This window comes from Vidua chalybeata, chromosome 11 (assembly GCF_026979565.1).
Source record: "Vidua chalybeata isolate OUT-0048 chromosome 11, bVidCha1 merged haplotype, whole genome shotgun sequence".
NCBI lineage: Eukaryota > Metazoa > Chordata > Aves > Passeriformes > Viduidae > Vidua > Vidua chalybeata.
Genome location: NC_071540.1, coordinates 17,529,471 through 17,550,631, shown reverse-complemented (window position 1 = coordinate 17,550,631; position 21,161 = coordinate 17,529,471). Strand labels below are relative to the sequence as shown.

General features: G+C 38.5%; 1 protein-coding gene across 3 annotated transcripts in view; it reads right to left on the bottom strand.

The window, feature by feature from the left end:
* Positions 1–21,161, bottom strand: part of CDH13 (cadherin 13) — a 449,953-nt gene that overhangs the window by 176,720 nt on the left and 252,072 nt on the right. For all 3 annotated transcript variants that reach the window (XR_008432843.1, XM_053952983.1, XM_053952984.1), the window contains exon 6: positions 14,797–14,941. Coding sequence is in view for 2 of the 3 variants with exons in the window: in XM_053952983.1 (XP_053808958.1) it covers positions 14,797–14,941 (145 nt within the window). In the remaining variant the exon portion in view is untranslated. The remainder of the gene's footprint in view (positions 1–14,796; positions 14,942–21,161) is intronic.

Below are 21,161 nucleotides of genomic sequence, written 5' to 3'. Positions count from 1 at the left end.
AATAAAGTTCTTGCTGTGTCACAGATGAATGACAAGATCACAACTCACATCAGAACTGAGACTACCAAAGCCACTTCAGAGATCCAAAATGCTCGCCTGAAAATATTTCTTACACATTTAAAGAAAAAAACCCCAAAATATCCCCAAATCAGTACCCTTTAAGAAATAAATTAAACAAAAATAAAGTTGCAAAATACATCTTCTGGAGTTTGCAATTTAACACATGAGGAAGCACGCAGCATATGTGATGCAGAAGAGGTCAGCAGTGCTGTAAGGCAAAATTATTTCAATTCCTTCCTTATCCATACTGAGCTTGTGCCCTCACAGCTCTGAGGCACTCTGAGACTATTCCTCAACACAAGCCATGGCAGAAGCAGGGCAGGGTCAGAGAGGTGAGGAAAAATGCTGCTCTGGAAGGTGTGAGGCACCCCAGATTTGCTTTTGCCACGGGGAAAGATTCTACACAGAGATCAGAGAGGAGCCACAGGAGAAAGCGTGGGTGGAATGGAACAAACACAGCGACCACCAGAGCCCCCACCAGCTTCTCATGGCCAGCAGCCCCTAGAAACATTTCAGTGTTTGTCTCTCCACACTTCTGGTGAATGGATAGCACAGTGGAGTGTTGACTTCTTTAGTTTTTTGCTTTTTATTACTCCAATGGAAAAAAAAAAAAAAAAAAAAAAAAAAACCAACAAAAAAAAAATCAGGAAAAATAACACATTTTTTTCCCCGGTCTTTTTTCAGTGGGGAAAAAAATTGCAGTTGCAATTTCTGACTACGACTTTAATTTCATGAAAGTATCTCCCCCTTTTGTACTACAAAGCAAAGATGAAAGGTGCTAATTTTTTAGCTACTGGATAAAAGCAAATGCTGCATAATGGTGGAAGTTGGACCAAGGCTGCAGGAGATTTGTAAATACATCTATAGATGAAAACTAAATGGATCCACACAGTAAATCCTGCAGTTTGCAGGAAGTCATTTAGAAATAAACTGGCTGGTTCTGGTTTTCTCAGAAATTTGACCTAAATTAGAATTTTGGGAGAGTGAGGAAGCACTGTTCTCAGGTGGTACATTCCCCTCAGCTTCCAGCTGTCCTGGGCCCTGGATCATAAGGAATGAAAGACAAAAGCTAGCAATTCATTTGCACACCTTTAAAACAAAAGTGAGGAGAAATGAAGATTCCCCATGCCAAAAAGCTTTGTGTCCCTTCTCTCCATTCACTGCCAGGGATGAGGAGACAGCCTCAGCTGCAAACTGACACATCCCACTAGGAAAACTGTCAGGAGAGGAGGATTTAAGGACATCCCATGACAATCACAACAGCCACTTGGCTGCCAAGACTCTAGGAATCAGCCACATCCCACTGTCTCTTGATCTCTGAAGTGCCCTCAGATCACTCTGGGGAAAAAGTGTGCTTCAGGGCAGGCTTGAGACAACAGAGTAAACTGAACAAGTATCTGTGTGAAAAACTACAAAAAGTTTTACTGGAGCACAAGCCCTCAGTGCTTAGCATCAGGCCATTAAAATTCTTGGCAGCAGCTCCCAGTCCTGGCTTGCCAATGGCCCACTTTTCATGCAGCCTATTTTTGTTTAGGGAAAAAACCTTCAGAACATCCTGAATATTAAACCTTTCTTCAAGCTATAATGATCAGGGAGATTAGCTCTGATCAGCAGTTTTAGGCCATATGTAAATTCGGTGTCCCTAGGCAGAGTAGCAAACCATGAAATACCCTTCTTTTCTCCCTTTGGCTGGCAGCAATAAGGAGGCTGCTCCACAGATCCTCATTAGTATTGGTCCACACCACCTATTTAGCATTCCACAGGTTGTAATTCCTGGGCCTATGAGGGACTAGCCTGCAGCTGAGGTTTAGCAGATTGGCAAGAGAAAATCCACAGTAACAAAGAAACCTTTACTTCTTTTGGTTTCTTTTAATTAACACTTTTTTTTTTTTTTAATGTTTTCACTCCTTTGGCTGCTGCAGCCCAAGCAAATTTAGAAGTATTTAAGCAGCATCACCACTACCCATCCTCACAGTTTATGCAAAGGCTAAAATCCATAAGCTAAGGAAGATTTTTTTTTCTCTACTCCAGGAAACAGTGTTTAAACTCCTCAGGGCACACCAAAGTAATAGGAGGATGTACCAGCACTGAGTAAATATCACAACACTTTTCATGGAACAATATATTTAATATAGAGCCATGGTGGGCATGAACAAACGCCCTGCTACAGCCTGGGCGGGAGAGAGTCTCTCCCTGGATGAGGTCTGAGAAAACAATCTCTGCCTTTATCAGGAGATTTGATTTTGTTTCATTTAGAAGAGACACATCTCCATTCAGCAGCAAAAACACTCTGAACAAAGGTTCTTTGAGAAATGGTTTCCAAATTGTGGTGCCTGGCAGGAGGTGGCACAATCAGCAGCTGGGGATGTGTCTGTGCTGGGGCTGCTCCGAGCACTGCACGGACTCCTCTGCTCACTCTGCTTTGAAGAGAATGTTAATAATGCTGTAACTGCTGCTTTAATCTATAGAGTGAGCCAGGAAAACATTCAGAATTTTGATTTTCCTTCCCCTACACTTTCCAGTTGGAGCAGCTACTCGTAAAGGAACCGACAGACAAATTGTAATCTGCAAAGTGGGAAGAGGGGAAAAAACAGAAGGCTTGCCTGCCTGCTTGCTTCCAAAAGGACTCTTCAGCTTGAAGAAAAAAAATTAAAAAAAAAAAAAAAAAGGAAAAAGAAAAATGAGTTAAAACTTTATTCAATAGCAATGAAGCCTGAAGCTGACAATTTCAGCTTTCTGGGATACAGCTGTAGCAATGAGAAAATAAAAGCCCAGAGGATGGATAAACTATATTATCTTAACTAGCAAAGGCAAGCCTTCAAAAAATGAAAATTGGAAAAGAAAAGCTATGCTATTAACTTCTTTTTTCCCTGGCTAAGAAAATACGATCAAATTTTCAATTCTTTAGTTCTCTCCTAGTAAGCCTGCAGCACACACCAAGCCTGCTGAAAGTGTAACCTCCCCAAATGAAACTGCCAAATAAGCAAGATTACTACAAGCCCAAGAGGCACGTCTATCTTTTGGTCTTATAATTATTTTGAGTACTGTAGGTTTTTTTCTAACAGAAGCTATGATAGAGTTCAGCTTAAATTCAAGAAGGCAAAACTGTTTAAATTAAAAGAAACAAGAAGTTTGCAAAACAATGCTCGCCAGAGTGCCCAAACAGTAATGTCTGCAATTTCATGATCCATTACCCTGTCTGTTAAAACATGCTGATGTTTCTCCTCTGCTTCTGTTTTCCAGGGCCCTTCTCTGCCACAGCTGGGAACCCATCTCCTGTGTCAAATTTTGGCCAATCAGATTTGGGGACCACTCATCCCATCTGCACAAAACGTTGACATAACAAGATCAGAAGTGGCCATGCTACGTTGATTACATTTATTGCTAACTTTGCTTGCTAAACCTGCATCTGTTTTGATAACCTTGTACAGCAGCGATGGTAAGCAGTGCAAAATCCATTTGCTCACAGCCACACCAGAGACATTTCAGTATTTCAGGTCCCTCCATTAACAGAATTATATTTTTTAGTGTTATTATTTCTATTTTTTTTCTGTTTATATGAATATTCTTTCAGTGTCTGGCCACTATTTACCAGAAATTCTCAGAGGGGTTGTAGGGTATGAGTTTCCCTCTAACACCATTAATCTGAGCAGTCCTTCACTCACTCGTTCATGGTTTTTTCAGATTTTGCCAGACCAAAACCTTAAACCACTTTTACTTAGGTGCTTCTGGCACTGGAATTACTGTGCCTCAGTGGAATGAGATCCCAGATCCCAAGCCCCCAGATCCCATCTTTCTGCCTTAAGACAATGAACTGCTGCCTGTTAGTGGAACAACCCAAAGCAAGCTCAGTTGAAATACATCACTCATTTTACGTTCATCCTGGCTTCATCCTTATAAACAGGAGGGATAAGGATTTTTATGGGGCATAGTTTTAAACTGAAGAAAGGCAGGTTTGGTGGGATAGTGGGAAGAAATTCTTGGCTGTGAGGATGGGCAAGCCCTGGCACAGGTACCCAGAGAAGCTGTGGCTGCCGCTGGAATCCCTGGGAGTGTCCAAGGCCAGGTTGGACGGGGCTTGGAGCAACCTGGGATGGTGGAAGGTGTCCCTGCCCACGGCAAGGATGGAATGGGATCAGCTTTAAGGTCCCTTCACCCCAAACCATTCCATGATTCTGTGATTCCAGGGCTTGCCACAACCCCAGCCCACCCCTGTAAAGTTTAAATTTCCTCTGACAGTGGCATTTCCACAGCCTGTGGGAGGAAGAACCTATTCTTGCATACAGGAGGAAACTCTATAATGTTTAATAGTTTGATTTGCTATTATGTGCTACTGCATAAGTTTTATTTTAATATCATGTAACTGCTGTGATTGCATTTTTATAATTGGTGCTCTGCCCCAGAGGAGAACTTTTTGAAGAGTAAAAAATGCTACCTAGGTGCTGACTCAGAGGATTTACAGAGTGCTTTGGGGAGCAGTACTTAAGCATGAAGCTTTCCAGCAAAGGTGCTGCAGGTGCTGAGGAATTCAAACTGCCAGATCAATGACGTTAATTAATGGTTCATGCAACAAAATATAAAAGAAAATTAAGGTAGTGAATTAAACCCTGAAAGCAAAGTCCCATACAGAGTCAAGCTGAGATGCTGACAACCTTCTGAAATTTTTATTCTAAGAAATCCAGGCCTACATCATGGCCACATTCTGAACCAAAGAGCTGCTGATGTAGCAGGGATGGTTTTTGCTGTCCTACATAGGGATGGTCGCCAATTCCATTTCCAAAGACTCAGATTTGTAGTCCGTGGGCTTCTAGCAGAAGTGAGCCTGTATGAGTTTCACTGACATTCCTACTGATTTCACAATATGCCAATCCCAGGTGACACAAGGAATTGTCATTTAAGAGAGATCTTTCACAGACACCCCCTTTAAATTCAGTGTTTCAGATGCCTTCCAAACTTCTCAGATACACCACAGCAGCACAGGGTTGATGGCAAGAAATGACAGATAAAAAACTTTCAAATAACACCTCTTTAAAAATTTAAAGCTCCTTTAAAGAAAGATACTGTATTTATAACGGCTAATGGTAAAAGAGAATGACTGTTCAGGAGATTCTTTTTTAATCAAACATCATGAAATTCAGATTGTAAAAACATACTGAGACTGGCAATATTTTCAAAGCCCAAAAGTTGTCACTATAGATGAGAGACTTCTGCTTGGAGCAACAAATAACACATCTTCATCTGAGAGACGTGAAGAGTTTGATGGAATGAATGTGCAGAGTTGGGGGGGTTTGGTTGCTTTTTGTTTTTTTTTCCTTTGGTTTTGGGGGTTTTTTGCCCCCATCCAATTGGGGAAATAAATCTTTCTTACCTCTCTCTGTGAGATCAGCTAAACTCTGCCCTTTTAGAGTCTAAAGCAGCAAGGCCAAGAAATACAGTTTCCATGTGTGTTTAATAAAATTACACCCTCGAGTAGACTGGAAGAAAATTCATAATGTATTAATTGAGTGAGTAATCATATGACCCCATGGACAAGACCTGCAGTGTATTGCTAATTATTTCATTAAAGTAGCTTTGTCTTGAGGTGTGTCTCTCAATTTCAAAAACCATGTTAAAAATAAATTTCCCTGCCAAGTTTCCTGACAATGCTTTTGATGATTAAAGTGATATGACACTAAAAGTAGACTGTGTTCTTTACCTTTATAATGGAAATCATATTTTGTTTTTCTCTCAGAGATTCCACAGAGGAAATGGAAATATTTTCATCCAGCAATGTACCTCTCCTTTTTTTGGAGGTGTTATATGTACTACCATAAGGTTTGCATAGCAAATATTGCTATTTTATACAAAATCATACTTTTTATAATATTCCTGTCTCTTAAAACATTTATTAAATACTTCTAGTACTCTTAAGATCATGTTTTACCACACTAATTTTAGAATAGAACATTCTATATAAGCACACTGTTAAAACACAGATTTGATGCTGGGACAGAGCTGCCCAAGAAAACATCCACTATTGTCACCAACATAATTCTTAGCACATAGTAATTTCCATTTTCAAACTACAAGTGGGTTTTAAGTATAATAAGTAAGGGTTGAGGAAAAATCAGCTAAAATTCTTTATCCAAGTTATTTTTTCCTTTTACTTTGGAATGAATTTTTTTTTTGCCTTCAGAACTTTGACTTGTACAATTGAAACATGGACCCAAAGTCATGTATTTTCCATCAAAAGAATATTTAATATATCTTACTGCTCTGTGCTTAAATCATAGCAATGATGAGTAACATTTGTGTTCCCAAAAATCACTGTCTTGAATGTGTATCTGTTAATATTTTCTTCAAACCACATTTCTTTTAAACCACATTTAAAAGACATGTTTCCAACATGTACCAGCAGAAGATGGATTGAAAGCAAGAGCTGAGATCTCACCTTCAACCTGTCTATCACATTCCCCAAGTGTGAATCTAGCTCAGCATCAGCTGACAGCATCTTTCCCCCTTTCCCTCCACAAGAAAGCCAATAATAAACTTTTCAACATTTCCAGAAAGTTCTTCAGGTACAAATGTGTCATTTTATAAAAGCTTCTCCAGCTTACTTTCAAGCATGTTAGTGGTGCTTGCCAGAAGAGCTTGACTTCTAAAAATAAATGTAATTTCCCACCTATTTTTGGTGAACAGCCATGAAAAACTGCTAGAGAGAAATAGTGCAACTGCATGTGGGAATGAATAGTGGTGTGCAAAGGGGACATTTTCTGTATCTAACAGATGTGATCTGAATGATAAGTCAAGGAGTGCCTTTTTCTAGAAGTTGTGCTCAGTATCTGAAAGCCAAGTGAACTATTTTGAATATTTCTATAAAATACCACAAACTTCTCATACTGCAAAAATAGATTGCTGTGGGGTCATTCTCACTAAGGTTTCCTTTCCTATTGCAATTGCTTTCACTCTTCCAATGGTGGTGTGCAACTCTTTTTTGACTTCATGGGATTACAGACTGCAATTTAAACCCCAAGCTCTATATTTAACCATGGGGAAAGAAGAAGAACTGTGAGGGCATTAAATAAAGGGAGAAATGATAAAAAAAAAAAAAAAAAGAAAAATGTGAACCTACAGTTTAAAAATAACTTTTTTTTTCTTTTTTTTTTCTTTTTTTTTTTTTTTAAGGCACTATCTATCTGATAATACCTTTCAATTAAAATTGTAATTAATCAGGTTAACCTGCAAGGGAGTAAATAATCCTGCCATTGTGCAGTGCTGAGTTTTCCATTCGTCTCTTCCACAATAAAAGTAGGATGGATCTGTCAATTGGCAATGCACACTGAGGCAAAGCCTGCCTGCACTGACAATTTATTGGCTTTTTTTTTTTTTTTGCTTTGGCACTCGGAGCAGTGGCCAGAGCACAGCCCTGCAGTCAGAGGGGACGCTGTCCCTGCCACCACCCCTGGTGACACCAGCCTGGGATTTACACCCAGCTCCGTGTGAGGACAGCCTGGCTGGGATGGGGCTTCAACTGCAGCATCCCTGCCACCAGCCTCGAACCATATCATCAATTTATTGCACATGATTGCAGGTTCTGGGGATTTATCTCCCTTTTCATGTGCTTTTAAAGGATCTGGATGAAATATGGTGGAGTGGATGCTGCCAGGCCCCTGACTCCTGCAGGGCTGCTGGCCTGCGCAGAGGGGATGGCAAGGCAATATCCACAAAGGGTGATTTAGAAGTGTATAAACACAAACTGAGGGTTTATACCACTAATAAAGCCTGCCTAGATGGCTGCAGCACGCTCCCTCCCTGCAGGCTGCCACACAGCCATGAGTTTTTTTCAGATAATGCTTCCCTGGGACTGCAGGATCTTTCCATTTATTGATTACATGGATGAGTTTATCTCATGTGTCCTAAGTGCTTGGAGCTTTAAAGCTCATCCCTGTCTCTTCTGAGAGAACAGAAGGAGATGCACAAAGCAGGTGCAAAAGCCCAGGTGCAAAAGCCACTGGGAAGTAAATTAGTGCATAAATTTACTTTTGCAAACAGTTACATCCCAAATTGCACAAATTCATTTGAGCCCTTGTGTTCCAGTACCCAGCAAGGACTCCAGCATTTTTTCAAAAATTCATTTGTTCTTTGATTAAGAAACATACTCATTTTTATTTCATGAATCTGGGCTATAATGCAGAAGGAGCCAAAACTCCAACCATCACTGCTCTGTGCAGGGAGGTGTGAGCACTGCACTCCATGAATTGTCCAAGGCACAGAGACCATGGTGCTTTTACAGCCTTTAACATCAGGCATTAATGCTGATCTGGCCATCAGGCTGAATTTTGGTATATCTTGTGTATATCTATGGAAAAAAAGGAGAAAGCTCATTTTAGCAGGAGGGGCAGTGAGCACACAAATCACTTGTGCAGAAAGGCAAAGGGAATTTTCTGTCTGGGACTGAAGAAGGTGACTCATTTCCAGTCCTCCCAAGCAGGCCAGTAATTCTACCTGTGCACCTAAGCTGGGCTGGAACCTTTCCTGGGTTTAACCTCTTCCTGCTGGAAATCAGGACTAATTGAACCCTGGAGCCTCCTGCTCCCAGACACTCCCATCCCAGACCCAGGCTGAGGGAACTGCTAATTGCTACACATGAGATTAATTTAATTTCCTCCAAATGCACTGGTTTAACCACACTTGCATACCTGGGAACCTGTTAATTACTTGGTAGTGCTTTAATGGGTTATTCCTTTCGGTTTCCAACAGGAAGATTACAGTGGATGTACAGCTGTGTCTTCCATAATACAACAAATTATTAGTAAATAAATATCTTTTCTTTCCATCATGTACATACACAGTAACTAAAATATACCAGAATCCCTAATAAAAAAATCAGATATCTGTGTCTATATATGCTCATCTCTCTGCAATATATGCACATCATACATATTAAAAAAATAAATATATCTATACATACACACAATAACCATATTCATATACAGCTGTATTTTATTCCACACAGATCTGTGAAAAATTTCCTACTGGGATATACAAAGCAGCTGTGCATAATTAGCCTGGCTGCTGCTTGGCTTCTGCTTGGAAATTTAAATATTGACATTACAGATGTTTCTACCTAGTTCACATCCGTTATATTTACAGGCCAGATTACAAAGGATTTTGAGGCAGCAAGTGGAGTTTTGCTGAAATGCAGATGATTAATCCCAAGAAAGGATGGCTGAAAGTTTGCCATCAGCAAGTTTTCAAGTTTGCCCAGAACTGAACATATCTGAAAGAAAAGGAACTTAGAAACTGCTCTGCTGAGTTATACCCAAAGTTGAACATTCCATCTCCAGTAGGAAGGACTGGGAAAAGCTGGGAAACAGGCTGGCTTTAACAAATAAAGGAGTTTTTTTGTATTCTTTCGCTTCCTTTGAATCAGAGGCTTCCTCATCCACGGTTTCCTTCCAATTCATTATTTTGTTTTCCACAAGAGTTCATAGCAATAAGTTTCATAATTAAATATGTAACATCTGACATTTCAAATCTCCTCTAAATCTGAGTATTGCTGCGAGTGGCAGTGCTAGGAATCAAATAACTTCAGGTTCAAACATACAATTTTGAGATAGTTTTGAGGTCAATTTTCTGAGATATTTCTGCTTTGCATGTCAGATTTATAGATATTTGTAAGTTTATACTGCAAAAACCCAACCCAATAAAATATCACCAAATAAACATTTATGCACAACTGTGTAACTTCTGTGACAAAAAGACTCAAGTGTCACCCTAACCCTGGTGCAGGCAGAATGCAAAGGCTGGAAAACTCCAGATTCTACTTTTACCTAAATAAAAAGCTATTATATCCTTTACTATCCTTTTCTAATGACTCTTTGTGACTTTAAAAATATTTTTAATCTTTCAGCAAAAAGACAACTTGCAAACACACCCTCTGATTTCCCTCTGTCCCCTGGGATTTATAGGTCAAAAGAAAGAAGACTTTGAGACTTCGCCCAATTCAATGCAATTTGATTCATTTTACAGCTTTGGCAATCTTCTTCTGCCACAGGCCAGCAAGGATTGCAGGCCACAAATAAAGAGAGTCTGGTAAAGCAGTACCAGAATATTTGAAATGTATCAAAGCTGGCAACAGGTGTGTAAAAGTCAATGATGCCAAATTTATTTTTGCCACTTTGCTAGGCCAGCTGGCCTTTTGTTTCCCTTTCATGGACTCTTTTGACTCCATCTATCATATACAATCCCATTTCTATTAATCTGTGTATTGAACTTATTGTTAGGTTAAGTGTTAAAAAAAAACCCAAAAACCAACAAACCAACCAACCTGGCAGGTAGTTCTGAATAAAAAGGCACCATTTCAACACCAGTTTCCATTTACCTGAACCACTGCACTATTTTCTGGTGCAGAGCTGCCAATGATACTCAGCCCCTTCCTCATGCTTTATCCATCTCTACAAATTACTATTTTATGATACTGCAGAATGCCCTAGGCTATTCTTCTTAATTCCTTCTGTTTCCTCTCTAAATGTCTCCAAGTGTCCCTTTATTTCCAGCAATTATTTATAGACATCTGTCAGTCCAGGCTCCTTGGCTGGAATGCAATGGATCCAGGCTATTGTGCAGCACAGAAAACAAGTTGCTTTCTTTAAATGCAATTCTCAAGCAATTTTGCTAAACCACTGCAGTTAAGATTTTACCCCACTGGGTTTGCAGCATGTTGTTGTAAGTCACATAATGTCAAATGTGTTTAAAATAATTTCTGTCAAGTGCCTCCAGCAAGAGAAATGGTGTGGCTGCCAAGTTCATTTAACCCTCCTCCACTTTCCAGCCTCTAAAAGTCAGATATCCAAATGTTTCTGCCTGCCTGTGGAATCCATGGGATTGGAATCACCCTCATTAATGTGCTCAGGTGGGGCTGCTGCAAGACACAGCTCCTCAACCCTGGAGCTGGCAGCTGGAAAAAAATCAGATATCTACAGGAAATAAACTGGGTCATAACTCAGAAAACAAAAACATGAGAAATCAGCAGTGCAGCAAACACAAAACTCATTACAGTCAGCCCCAAAATTGCCATCAGTGTCACTGAGTCAGGCTCAGCCATTACTTTCCTGGTACATATATGCTGACTGCAACCTCATCCAGAAATGGGAGCTGGTATAAATAAAAAACAACAAATCAAACCGGTTCTCCTGTCTTCAAACAGTTTCTACTGGTCTTCCAATTTATTTATTTATGATAAAAAGCCTCCAAGTTTGCAGTCCCTCCAGAAAAAGACCTAATAGAAATCTCAGCACATCTGTGGTCACTTTAAGCACACATTTGGGTACTTTGTTAGGATTTGATGCCGGGCTATTTTCAGAACCATGACAATTTTCCCTGAAAAGAGCTAATTTACTGTAACTAACTATATTATTAAATTTCCCTAGGAATGATATATCAAGAAATAAATCTGTAGCAATATCACCTAGCAGTCACATATTTTTATCATTAATTATAAGGTCTGGCAAGCCCTAGCTTGAAATTCAGATGAATACTCATTGTAATGTAGTTTGTATTCTCAGTAATTATAGGCAGGTACTTGCCTCCCCAGAAATGTGATGGCACATAAATTGTAGGTGTCCAAATAACCAGTGGTGTTTACTGTGAGTTTAAAAATCACACACACACAAATGTGAATGGCCTTAGTGACATAAAAAAATCTATTTGAACACCATCCAAACCATCCTCACTGGGACTGTGCTCAAAAGGCTCTTTAATTATTCATACACAGATTAAATAAATACAAAAATCACACACTGTTTCCATGCTTTCTTCAGTTTTGGTGGATTTATATCTATCTCAGATAGAAGAGAAAAGAAGATTCTTAAAAGGGGCATGACACAACTTTTCACTGTAATTTCTGTGTAGTTCCCTAATTAAGGAATTGACTTTCAACTCATTAAGGGAAAAAAGTCACTTTGTAAAACAATAAAAAGCTGTAAAATATGTTCTACAGCAACACCAGGGAAGTCTAATATGAATATTCCCTTGATTTTTAAAATTAAAGTTTACATATTTAAGTTTTTGATGCTAACTCTCTCTAAGATTTATCATAATTCTCTACTATTCCTGATGAAGAGACAACACCTAAGTTCAATTGAAGAGTTAATAAAGGAGTGGAAAGTCTGTAGAGAATTCCATTGGTTTTGTGACTGATAAAATTGTGGCCTAACAGGAAAACACACAGGAACCCTGTAATGGATAATTTAAAGATAATAATATCATCTGAATGGTTTAAAAAAGTCCCAAATCCTTCTGATGAGTATCACACTATATTTGTATCTTTCTCTACATTATTGTGCATCTCTCATGGAATTATTGGTATCCATGGACATTTACACTTTGCTCCAGGGAGCATCAAGACAAATCCAAGATACCTACTTGAGCATTTTTTATTTTTAGCAGAATTTCAGTGAGTGGGTTTGATTCAGAGCTTGAAGGAAGCTGATAGTGATAAGAAGTGATAAGAAATAATGTTATGCATCCAATGCAAAGCTGATGGAATCTGGAATGCAGGGAATTCTCAGAACTTTGGGCCTGTATGCCAAAGCTTAGAATTAAACACAGGATTTGATCTGAGACCTTGGAAGAGGCTTCCAAACTTTGCTAATAGAAGCGAGAATATAGCTTTAAAGCAGAAACACATTAAGTTAGAAAAAGAAAGTTTAGAGTTTTAGAGTTTAATATATAGAAAAAATTAGTTACAAAAGTAAACAAGTTTAAAATGCACTACTGTAATTTTGTGTATCATAACATAATTACCTAAGAAAGCTTACACTATAACATGAGTCCATAAAATGAAATATTTAATGATTGGATATTTTTGATCCAATCATTAAATATTTCATTTTATTAACAGTATTTTATTAGTCAATAAATCCTTAAAAGGTCTTATAACTAAGGGTCTTGTGACCTTCTGAACCATGCTGTGAAGATGTGAGCCAAACTCACCCTTCCTACCTATATAGAAGATAAGAAAAATAAACTGCACCATCTAAAAACTCAGAGATCCCGTCTCTAACTCATTTGAAATTCCTTCCAAAATCCCCATACAAAGCCTTCCTTTTGCAGCTTCAAAAATGAAATGCAGCACAATTGCAATCCAAAGGGAAGGACTCAGGAATGCCACTTGCAAACACATCAGGATTCCTATCAAGCTGTGCAGTGTAACCTTTGATTTGGAACAGCACGACAGCTGGTGGGTCCCTTCCAGCTCGGAATATTCTCTGATAACCTCCGTGATAAAATAGCAGAGCCTGATGAATAATTTGAAGATATGTGCCAAAAGTTGTGAAGAATTATGGAAAACAAGACCAGGAAATCTTGGCTGAGTGGGTGCCATCTGCAGAGAGAGCTGTCCCTGATTCCAGCCTACCCTGATTCCACAGGTTCCATTGTGCACAAAATAATTTTGCGAGCATTGGTGCTCTTGACACCAGGCAAATGAGGTTATGAAGTTTAATGTGATGAATACCTGGAGGGAAGGGAGGGAAGGGAAGGGAAGGAAAGTTGAGAAAAATCATTCAAACTTTGGCCAGCAGGAAAGACAATCAAAATGCTAAATGATACCTGAGCCAATACAAAGCAGCAATAGGAGCAAATGGATGAAACTATTACGGAAGAATTCACTGGAAGGTGGGCTGAGAAACATCTCTACTGAATCAGAAGTGTAAACTTCAATGTAAGGAGTGGGAAAAAAAGGAAAAGCAAGGAGAGTTTATGGATAATAAAAACAGGGAATTGCCAGTTAAAAATGTACTAGAGACCTACAAGAGAAAAGAGTGTTCCACTGGTAGTCATATTCTCAAATATTAAATGTTTCTTGTTTGGCTGAAAAGATCATCAATATCTTCATTACATGCTTGTCACAAGTGAGGTAAATAAACAGTTGCCTCAAAAATTTAATCTGTTGAGGGAGCAGCTTGCAATGCATTTCATACCCCCAGGTTTCTAGATATGAAGAACTCTATGTGAAAATGCAAATTTCACCAGAAAGCTCACATAATATAAGGGAAGAGTTTAACTTGGATGGTTATACCCACATTAAAACTTGGAACAGTATCTTACTCTTGTAGAATTTCCTTATCAAACAAAATCAACAGGAAATTTAATCAGAACATTTTCCTTACTAACTTTAATATATCAATGTGTTTTTGTTTAGTTGCAACTGTTGTATCTACATTTACAACATCTGTTTATCAGCATTGTTCAGTGTTTCAATCTGCCCGAAAACATTTGTTTATTCATAATGTGCTTTCCATTTATTGGTTATTTACCAGACTCATGCTACATAAACAAATAAAAATAACCCTTCGAGTAACTGAACTTACAGGAAAAAAAATGTGAAATTCCCACTCTGCACAGAAATTGCTCGTGGTATTTGGTTTGAATCTTAATCATATCCTAGGGTTTGTCTTCAGTGATTCCAGAAATGAAGAAAAAACATTAACCTAAATCAAAGCTCCTATTTCCAACTAATTTCTGGGGTTTTTTGCCTTTCACTTCTTTTTCTTTTTTACTGCAGAGACTTATTTTTCAAAAATCATTACCCACTGTCCTAAAGTTGTGCTGCTCCCACTTCTTTTCGCGGAGGAAGAAACCAGTAAGCCACCAAAATCGGCAAGAAAGCTTGTACAACGTGATAATAATGCACTTGCCAAGAGAGGGTTTGTTCAGGCTGTATTTCCTGAGCTGTGACTGGCTCGGACTCACCTGTGGCAGATCCCTCCATGACGTGACCAACGTAGGGGCCCTCTTTGAACATGGGCCTGTTGTCATTCTGGTCGATGACCAAGATGTCCAGGCGCACCGGGCCATCCATGGTTTTCTCATTCATGTCCACGACCTCCACTTGCAGCTGGGTGAACAGAGAAAGGAACCAAGTCATGAGTTCACTGTCACAGTGAGAAGAGAGTAAGAAAAAAAAGAGTTCTGATGAGCGTCGGTGTGGCCAGACCCTGCCAAAGACACCACTTGCAGCCCACGCTTCTGGACCAGGCTCGGAGCGGATTTCTCCTCGAAGCAAAAGAGAGACAGATGTACATTCAAACTGAGATACCCCCTGGCAGCTTGAAGATGCCATCTTGCCCAAAGAATTAATAGAACAGAGCTAAAAAAAAAAACCCAAAAAACAAGACTCTTGGCAAATTTAATCCTACACATGTGAAGATTTGGTTAGAATTTGTTTCTTTCCTTTTATCAAGCATACCTCCAGTGGACACATACAGAATTTCATGGTAGAATTTACATTAATGCTCACCTTTTTAAAAACAAACAGAAAATAAAACCATGAAAAACAAAACAAAACAAAAAAAGCAGGAATGCTGTAGACATTTAGACATTTTTTCAGTGGTGATGGCATGAAGTGTTTGTTAGGCCATTTTCAGAGTTCTCTGAGTTTTCTAATCAGGTGTGGAAGAATGAAAGAACATCTTCAGTCCCAGTCAAGTGGGTATATTCACAAGCTGAAGATTTGTTTGGACTTTCTTTATGTCCAAAAACTGGACAGAAAGTTGAGAGAAATCTCAACCCTCCAACCCATGTGCAGTGGAAGGCCCCAATGAGTCACCAGGGCAAACCACGCCAAAACCTCTTAAACAACAGAGAAATCAATTTAGATTGCAGCTGTGTGCTATACCTGCAGTTCTCTCACCTCACAAGAAATCAATAAAATACAGCAATAAACATGTCTGAGACACCACTATCATTCTCACCTGCCCTCCCCATCCCCAGACTCTAATGGAGTTAAGCCAGCCAGAAAATGAACCTGAGCTCAGATGTTAATATCACTCTCTCCCAGTCTTTCCCTGAGAAAATGGTGCCAGCAGGGGCTGGAAGTCTCTGAGTATTTTGTTTATACTGTTAATTTATTCTTCATTGCTCTGTCTTATACCTGTAAGTTATTTATAAGTTAGTGATAAATCCTGCTGGGAAAGAAATAGGTCAGAATCCTAATTCCTTATTAAAATGGATGGCTTATTATCACCTTTCTCTGGTTTTTTGTAATGCTTATAAATACCTTCCACTATTTAAATTCAATGTGTTGGGTGTGAGTAGGAGTGTTTGTGATGAGTGAGACACCTACTTACAAGCACTGTTTGTAAATAGTGTCACAGTCCATTTTAACATCTACTCACTGCTTATCCTCACTTGTCTACGAATTGTTCTTGCAAGCCTTTCCCAAGCCTTATTTTTTATTATATGGCTTAACAGCTTAAAGGCACACAAATATTCTGATTGGGATGATTCCCATAGCTTTGGCACAGCTGAAGATCTCTGGGAGCACCTCCCCTTTAACTTTTGGGTTTGTTCAACTCTGAACTCCAAAATCAATGCAGGAATCTCTGCCATGGGATGTGATGGGGACTGGGAAAGGAAAAGAGATTCCATTCCTGAATTACATTAAAGTCAGATACAGTTTTAGCTACAGCTGGAAACTGCTGACAAAATGAATCATAAAATAATTTAGCTTGGAAAGGACCTTTAAAGTTCATCTATTTCCACCCCCTGCCATGGGCAGGGAAACCTTTCACTGGAGCAGGTTGCTCCAAGTCCCATCCAACCTGGCCTTTTCCAGGGATGGAACATCCACCTCATCTCTGGGCAACCCATGACAGTGTTTTACCACCCTTATTGTAATTTCCCTCTCCCTGTATCTAGTTCAAATCTCTTCTCTTTTTGTTCAAAACCATTTCTCTTTGTCCTACCAAACAAGCCCTGCTAAATGCTTATCCCCAACCTTCCTGTAATGCCCTGAAAGGGGCTCTAAGGTCCTCCTGGGGCCTTTTCTTCTCTTTACATGCAAACCACAAAGGATAATCAAGGCTTTAGGAGAAATTTTACACCTCACAGCACAAAACTCCATGATCAGACTTGGGGTTCAGCACCCAGCTCTCTGAGCCTGTCCTTACAGAAAAAGTGTTCCAGCCCTCTGCTCATTTTTGTGGCCTCCTCTGGACCCACATATCCACATCATCCCTGTGCTGAAGACTCCAGAGCTGGACCCTTTATCATAGTAAAACTGACTCATCAAAACTATGTTAATTGCTTTGAGAAGTGAAAGAATAGTGATATTTCTCTGTGAAATTCCAGGAAATTAATTTTCAAATTCAAGATAATTTGCTCCTAATCTGTTTCTCAGTATCAAGTGACTGTGCTGTTCATTGGAAAGAACAAAGACTTTGCTAAATTTAAAAAACTACTTCAGCTACTTTATCAGAATTGTAAGTCATTTAAAACAAAAGCTGATCTAACACTAGTTTTTGGGTTTTTTTTTTCAGACTTGCACAGATCAAGGAAAAGAATAGGAGATTCTTATTAATGACTGAAATAGATTTGCTTTATCTTTGCCAAGTCCACTGCATCAGAGAGCAGCTGTCTGAAAAATTTGGCATGACAGGTCTGTAGGAACATGATATCTTCTTTATTTTATTTTATTTTATTTTATTTAGATGGCCAAGGACTTTATTTTATTAATCTTTGTACAATAATTTTCAAGCCTGTCCTAAGCACTGAGTTAAGTCACAAGCTCCTTTTAAACCCATCCTACAATGTTTTCAAAATGAAAACCTGCAGCACTGAAGTTATGGCCATCATTCTTTATATGACCAGTTTGTGAAAGAAGCTGTCTCATATTTTATCTAGTTTCCCCAAAAAACAACAAAACCGCCCCAAATTAAAACAAAACAAAACAAAAAAAATCCATAAAATCTGTCACAAAATAACAGCAGAAGTATATTGTTATTTCCAAAAACCCAACACATGCAAGTGAGAAAAGCATTCAAGTAAAAGACAATGTTGGCACTTTGAACAGGCTGTAAACAAAACCAGGTGGGAAATGAGATTGTCCCAAGTACCAGAACTGTGAGATTTCAGTCTTTCAATGCAGGAGGCAAGAAAGCCTATCTGATTTTAATGTAAAACTTGTCTGATGTATGAAAGATACTGAATTAATTCTTTTGATAACAAGAAATTGTAATGGCACATTCAGAAAGGGTTTAAGTTCCTACCTGACTATAACAATGCAGCTCCAAGGACACGTGCTAAGCATAAAGACAGATTTGAACAAATTGAGAAAAAACAAAACAAAACAACCTGCAGAGTTCTGCAGTTGTTTATTTTGTGAAAAACTGATGCTTTCCCACTCAAAAGTTAAGGAATTATGTTCATGGGGGTGGAAACTAGATGGTCCTTTCCAACCCAAACCATGACTCGATGAAAATGATGAAGTCATGGTCATCGTAATCTAACCTGGTATTTTCAGCAGCTCTTGAGGCCGTTTCGTTTCTGACACAAGTGTACATGCAAACCACAAAGGATAATCAAGGCTTTAGGAGAAATTTTACACCTCTCAGCACAAAACTCCATGATCAGATGCAAAGCAGACTTTGGCTGGTGCCACAGTATAGCTCAGAAAGACTGATCAAATTAGGCACAGCAATGGAACAGGGAAAAGCAAAGCAAACCCCCAAAGTGCAGGCAGGAATAGATTTTATCCTATCTCACAAACTCCTACTAAACCCTCTCCCTTCTCAAAATGGATTTCTAGACTTCCCATCCAATTTCCCTCAGCACATGCAAAGCATGGATCTTTCATCACCCCAAATATAATGATCTCATCAGAAGTTAAGCTTATTCAAAGTTGCTCATTTTAAGCTTTCTGCTTTATTTTAAACAGTCTTGAATCCTTTCTACTCTGCAGTCAGCAATAACATTTACATGAAAAGATAACCAGTCTCATTCTTACCATTACTTCAAGTAATTTCAAAGGTTTCTCTTCACAGAAGGGTTGTTTTCATTCATTTATTGCTTTTGGTGAAATGATTCTGGAGAGCCACCTTCCTTCTCTGCATATAAATGTCTATTTTCACTTTGCAGCGAGCCAGCCAATGGCCCACATAAAATTACATCATAAATTTGGAGATTTTAATAAGTAAATCTGGAATATCTTTTAGTGCTTAATTATCTTCAAAGCCTAAGACAGGTTATTTAGTCATTACCTGCCATCTAATTTTAATTTCCAATTTGTTGCCCACAGGAATGTTTCTCATGGAAGTTTTCCATTTGTTTCAACAGATGGTTTTTCTACTTGTTCCTCATCCCCAGCTTCACAGGAGCACTGCACCATCCAAAATACTGCAACACCGCCACCTGCCCCACCTCAGTTATTCTAATTTCTGCTGGAAATATTTATTGATCAGATTCAGTCTTAAGAATACTTGTTAGGTTTCTTTATCATCAGTTTTTAAGTGTGAATTGACAGTAAAGAAACGCAATGGACTTTAGGATCTTTCATTCAGGCAATTTCCTGGTAAGAAAAGAAAATTTGGTCACCTCTAGGTCATAAAATGTAATAAAGAAATTATTTTTCTAGTGCAAGGTTGTAGTAAAAATTTTATGCAATTACCTAACACAACTCAGAGAAGACAATAATTCAGACAACGAGAAACTAATTACAAGTAAATTTTCCTGTTTTAAGAGTATGAATAAAACATGAACTAATAGTTATATTGCTCCATAAGAGATGGAGGAAGATGACTGAAAATAAAAATACTCAGTTTTTCGGAGGAAAACATAATTCTATCAAGTACCACAGCACAGCTGTACAGATGATGGCCAAAACCAGCACCATTACCTGCAATTAGAGAATTTCACCTGGCACTCAGAGCCAGGGCCAAGGTGGAAAGGGATTAATTGGCCATGTAAGTACTCCGGGAGTATCTTCCACAGGCTTCATCTTGCTACTGCATCCATCTCAAAAATTAATTATTACACAGTTCCTATTTTCTTAGCACAACTATCTCTTAATTGTGTGCATTAAACAAAATAAATAAAAAACAAACAAACAAACAAACAAAAAAAAAACCAAACGAGACTTCTCTCTCTCCAAAGTGGCAAGGAATGAATTCTTCAGTAAGAGTCACTTCATCTTCTTTGTTCACTTCAGATGCAAAAGTTTGTAGATGCATTAACAGACATTTTAAGAAAAGAAAGAGAAACTTAATATTATAAAAAGTCAAATATGTGCTTTTATCTCTGCCTTTTAAGGCCGTGGGCTTAATATTTTAATTAGTCACATCAGGAGACTGAAAGGTCAGGGTCTACATCATATTTTAATTTCTGAAGCATAACATAGCACGCTCTGCCAAGTTAATACACTTTTGTCTAAAAAGAACCTTTTACCTTTCCAAAGCTCAAGTCACATTTGAGCTGTAACCTGTCAACAATGGGGTTTATCTGTATGTGACTGTCAAATCAACATTCCCACGTTATTTCAACTGTTTTTTCTTTAAACAAAAGCAGCCCAAGTCAAAAAACTCTTAGAGCCTTAATCAAATTCAATTAAATCGCAGCTTTCTGTACATTTCCACATGGTTTTTTGTGCAGTAAATCTCTCTATCGTTCACCCTTCCCTCGAAGGACGAAGCACAAGAACATTTTCTTGGCCATTTTTCAATCAGTACAGACCAGTTCCAAAAGCTCCTTGTACCTGCAGCTCCAGATAAGATCACAAACCCTTTTTCCACTGGAAAACCTGGCACTGGCAATCCAGGAAAGCCACAATATTCCTAGAAAATGCCATCATTGGAATGTGCTCATTGCTGAAAAATGAATCTACAATGCTATATGTTTCATATTTTTTTGGTTTTAATGTATTAAATTGCTCCATAGCTGGAAACCAAGCAATTATGAATTCATTATCTAATTGAATGTATACACTGTGCCACCATTAGTGTCACAGGAAATGCATCTTCTTCTCCAGCTGTGTCTCTGAATCACAATATTGTTTAAAAAAAGTGTTGTTTTCTGTACAGCTTAAAGCCTGGAAATTTGTCTCTGTTCTAAGTATAAAATGTCCCTTTTTCCATTAAAAAAAGGAATATAAAAACCCCAAAATTGTAGAAAATAAAGACATAAACTGCAGAAAAAATACATTAATTACATACTCATAAAAATCTTATACCAAAATGAACTCTGCCTTTTCTTCACATTAAACCAAATTCCAAAAATTATTTTGATGTTTTCATCTCATTAAAATATAAAATAAATAGTTTGGGATTTTATAGCAGATTTTTGTA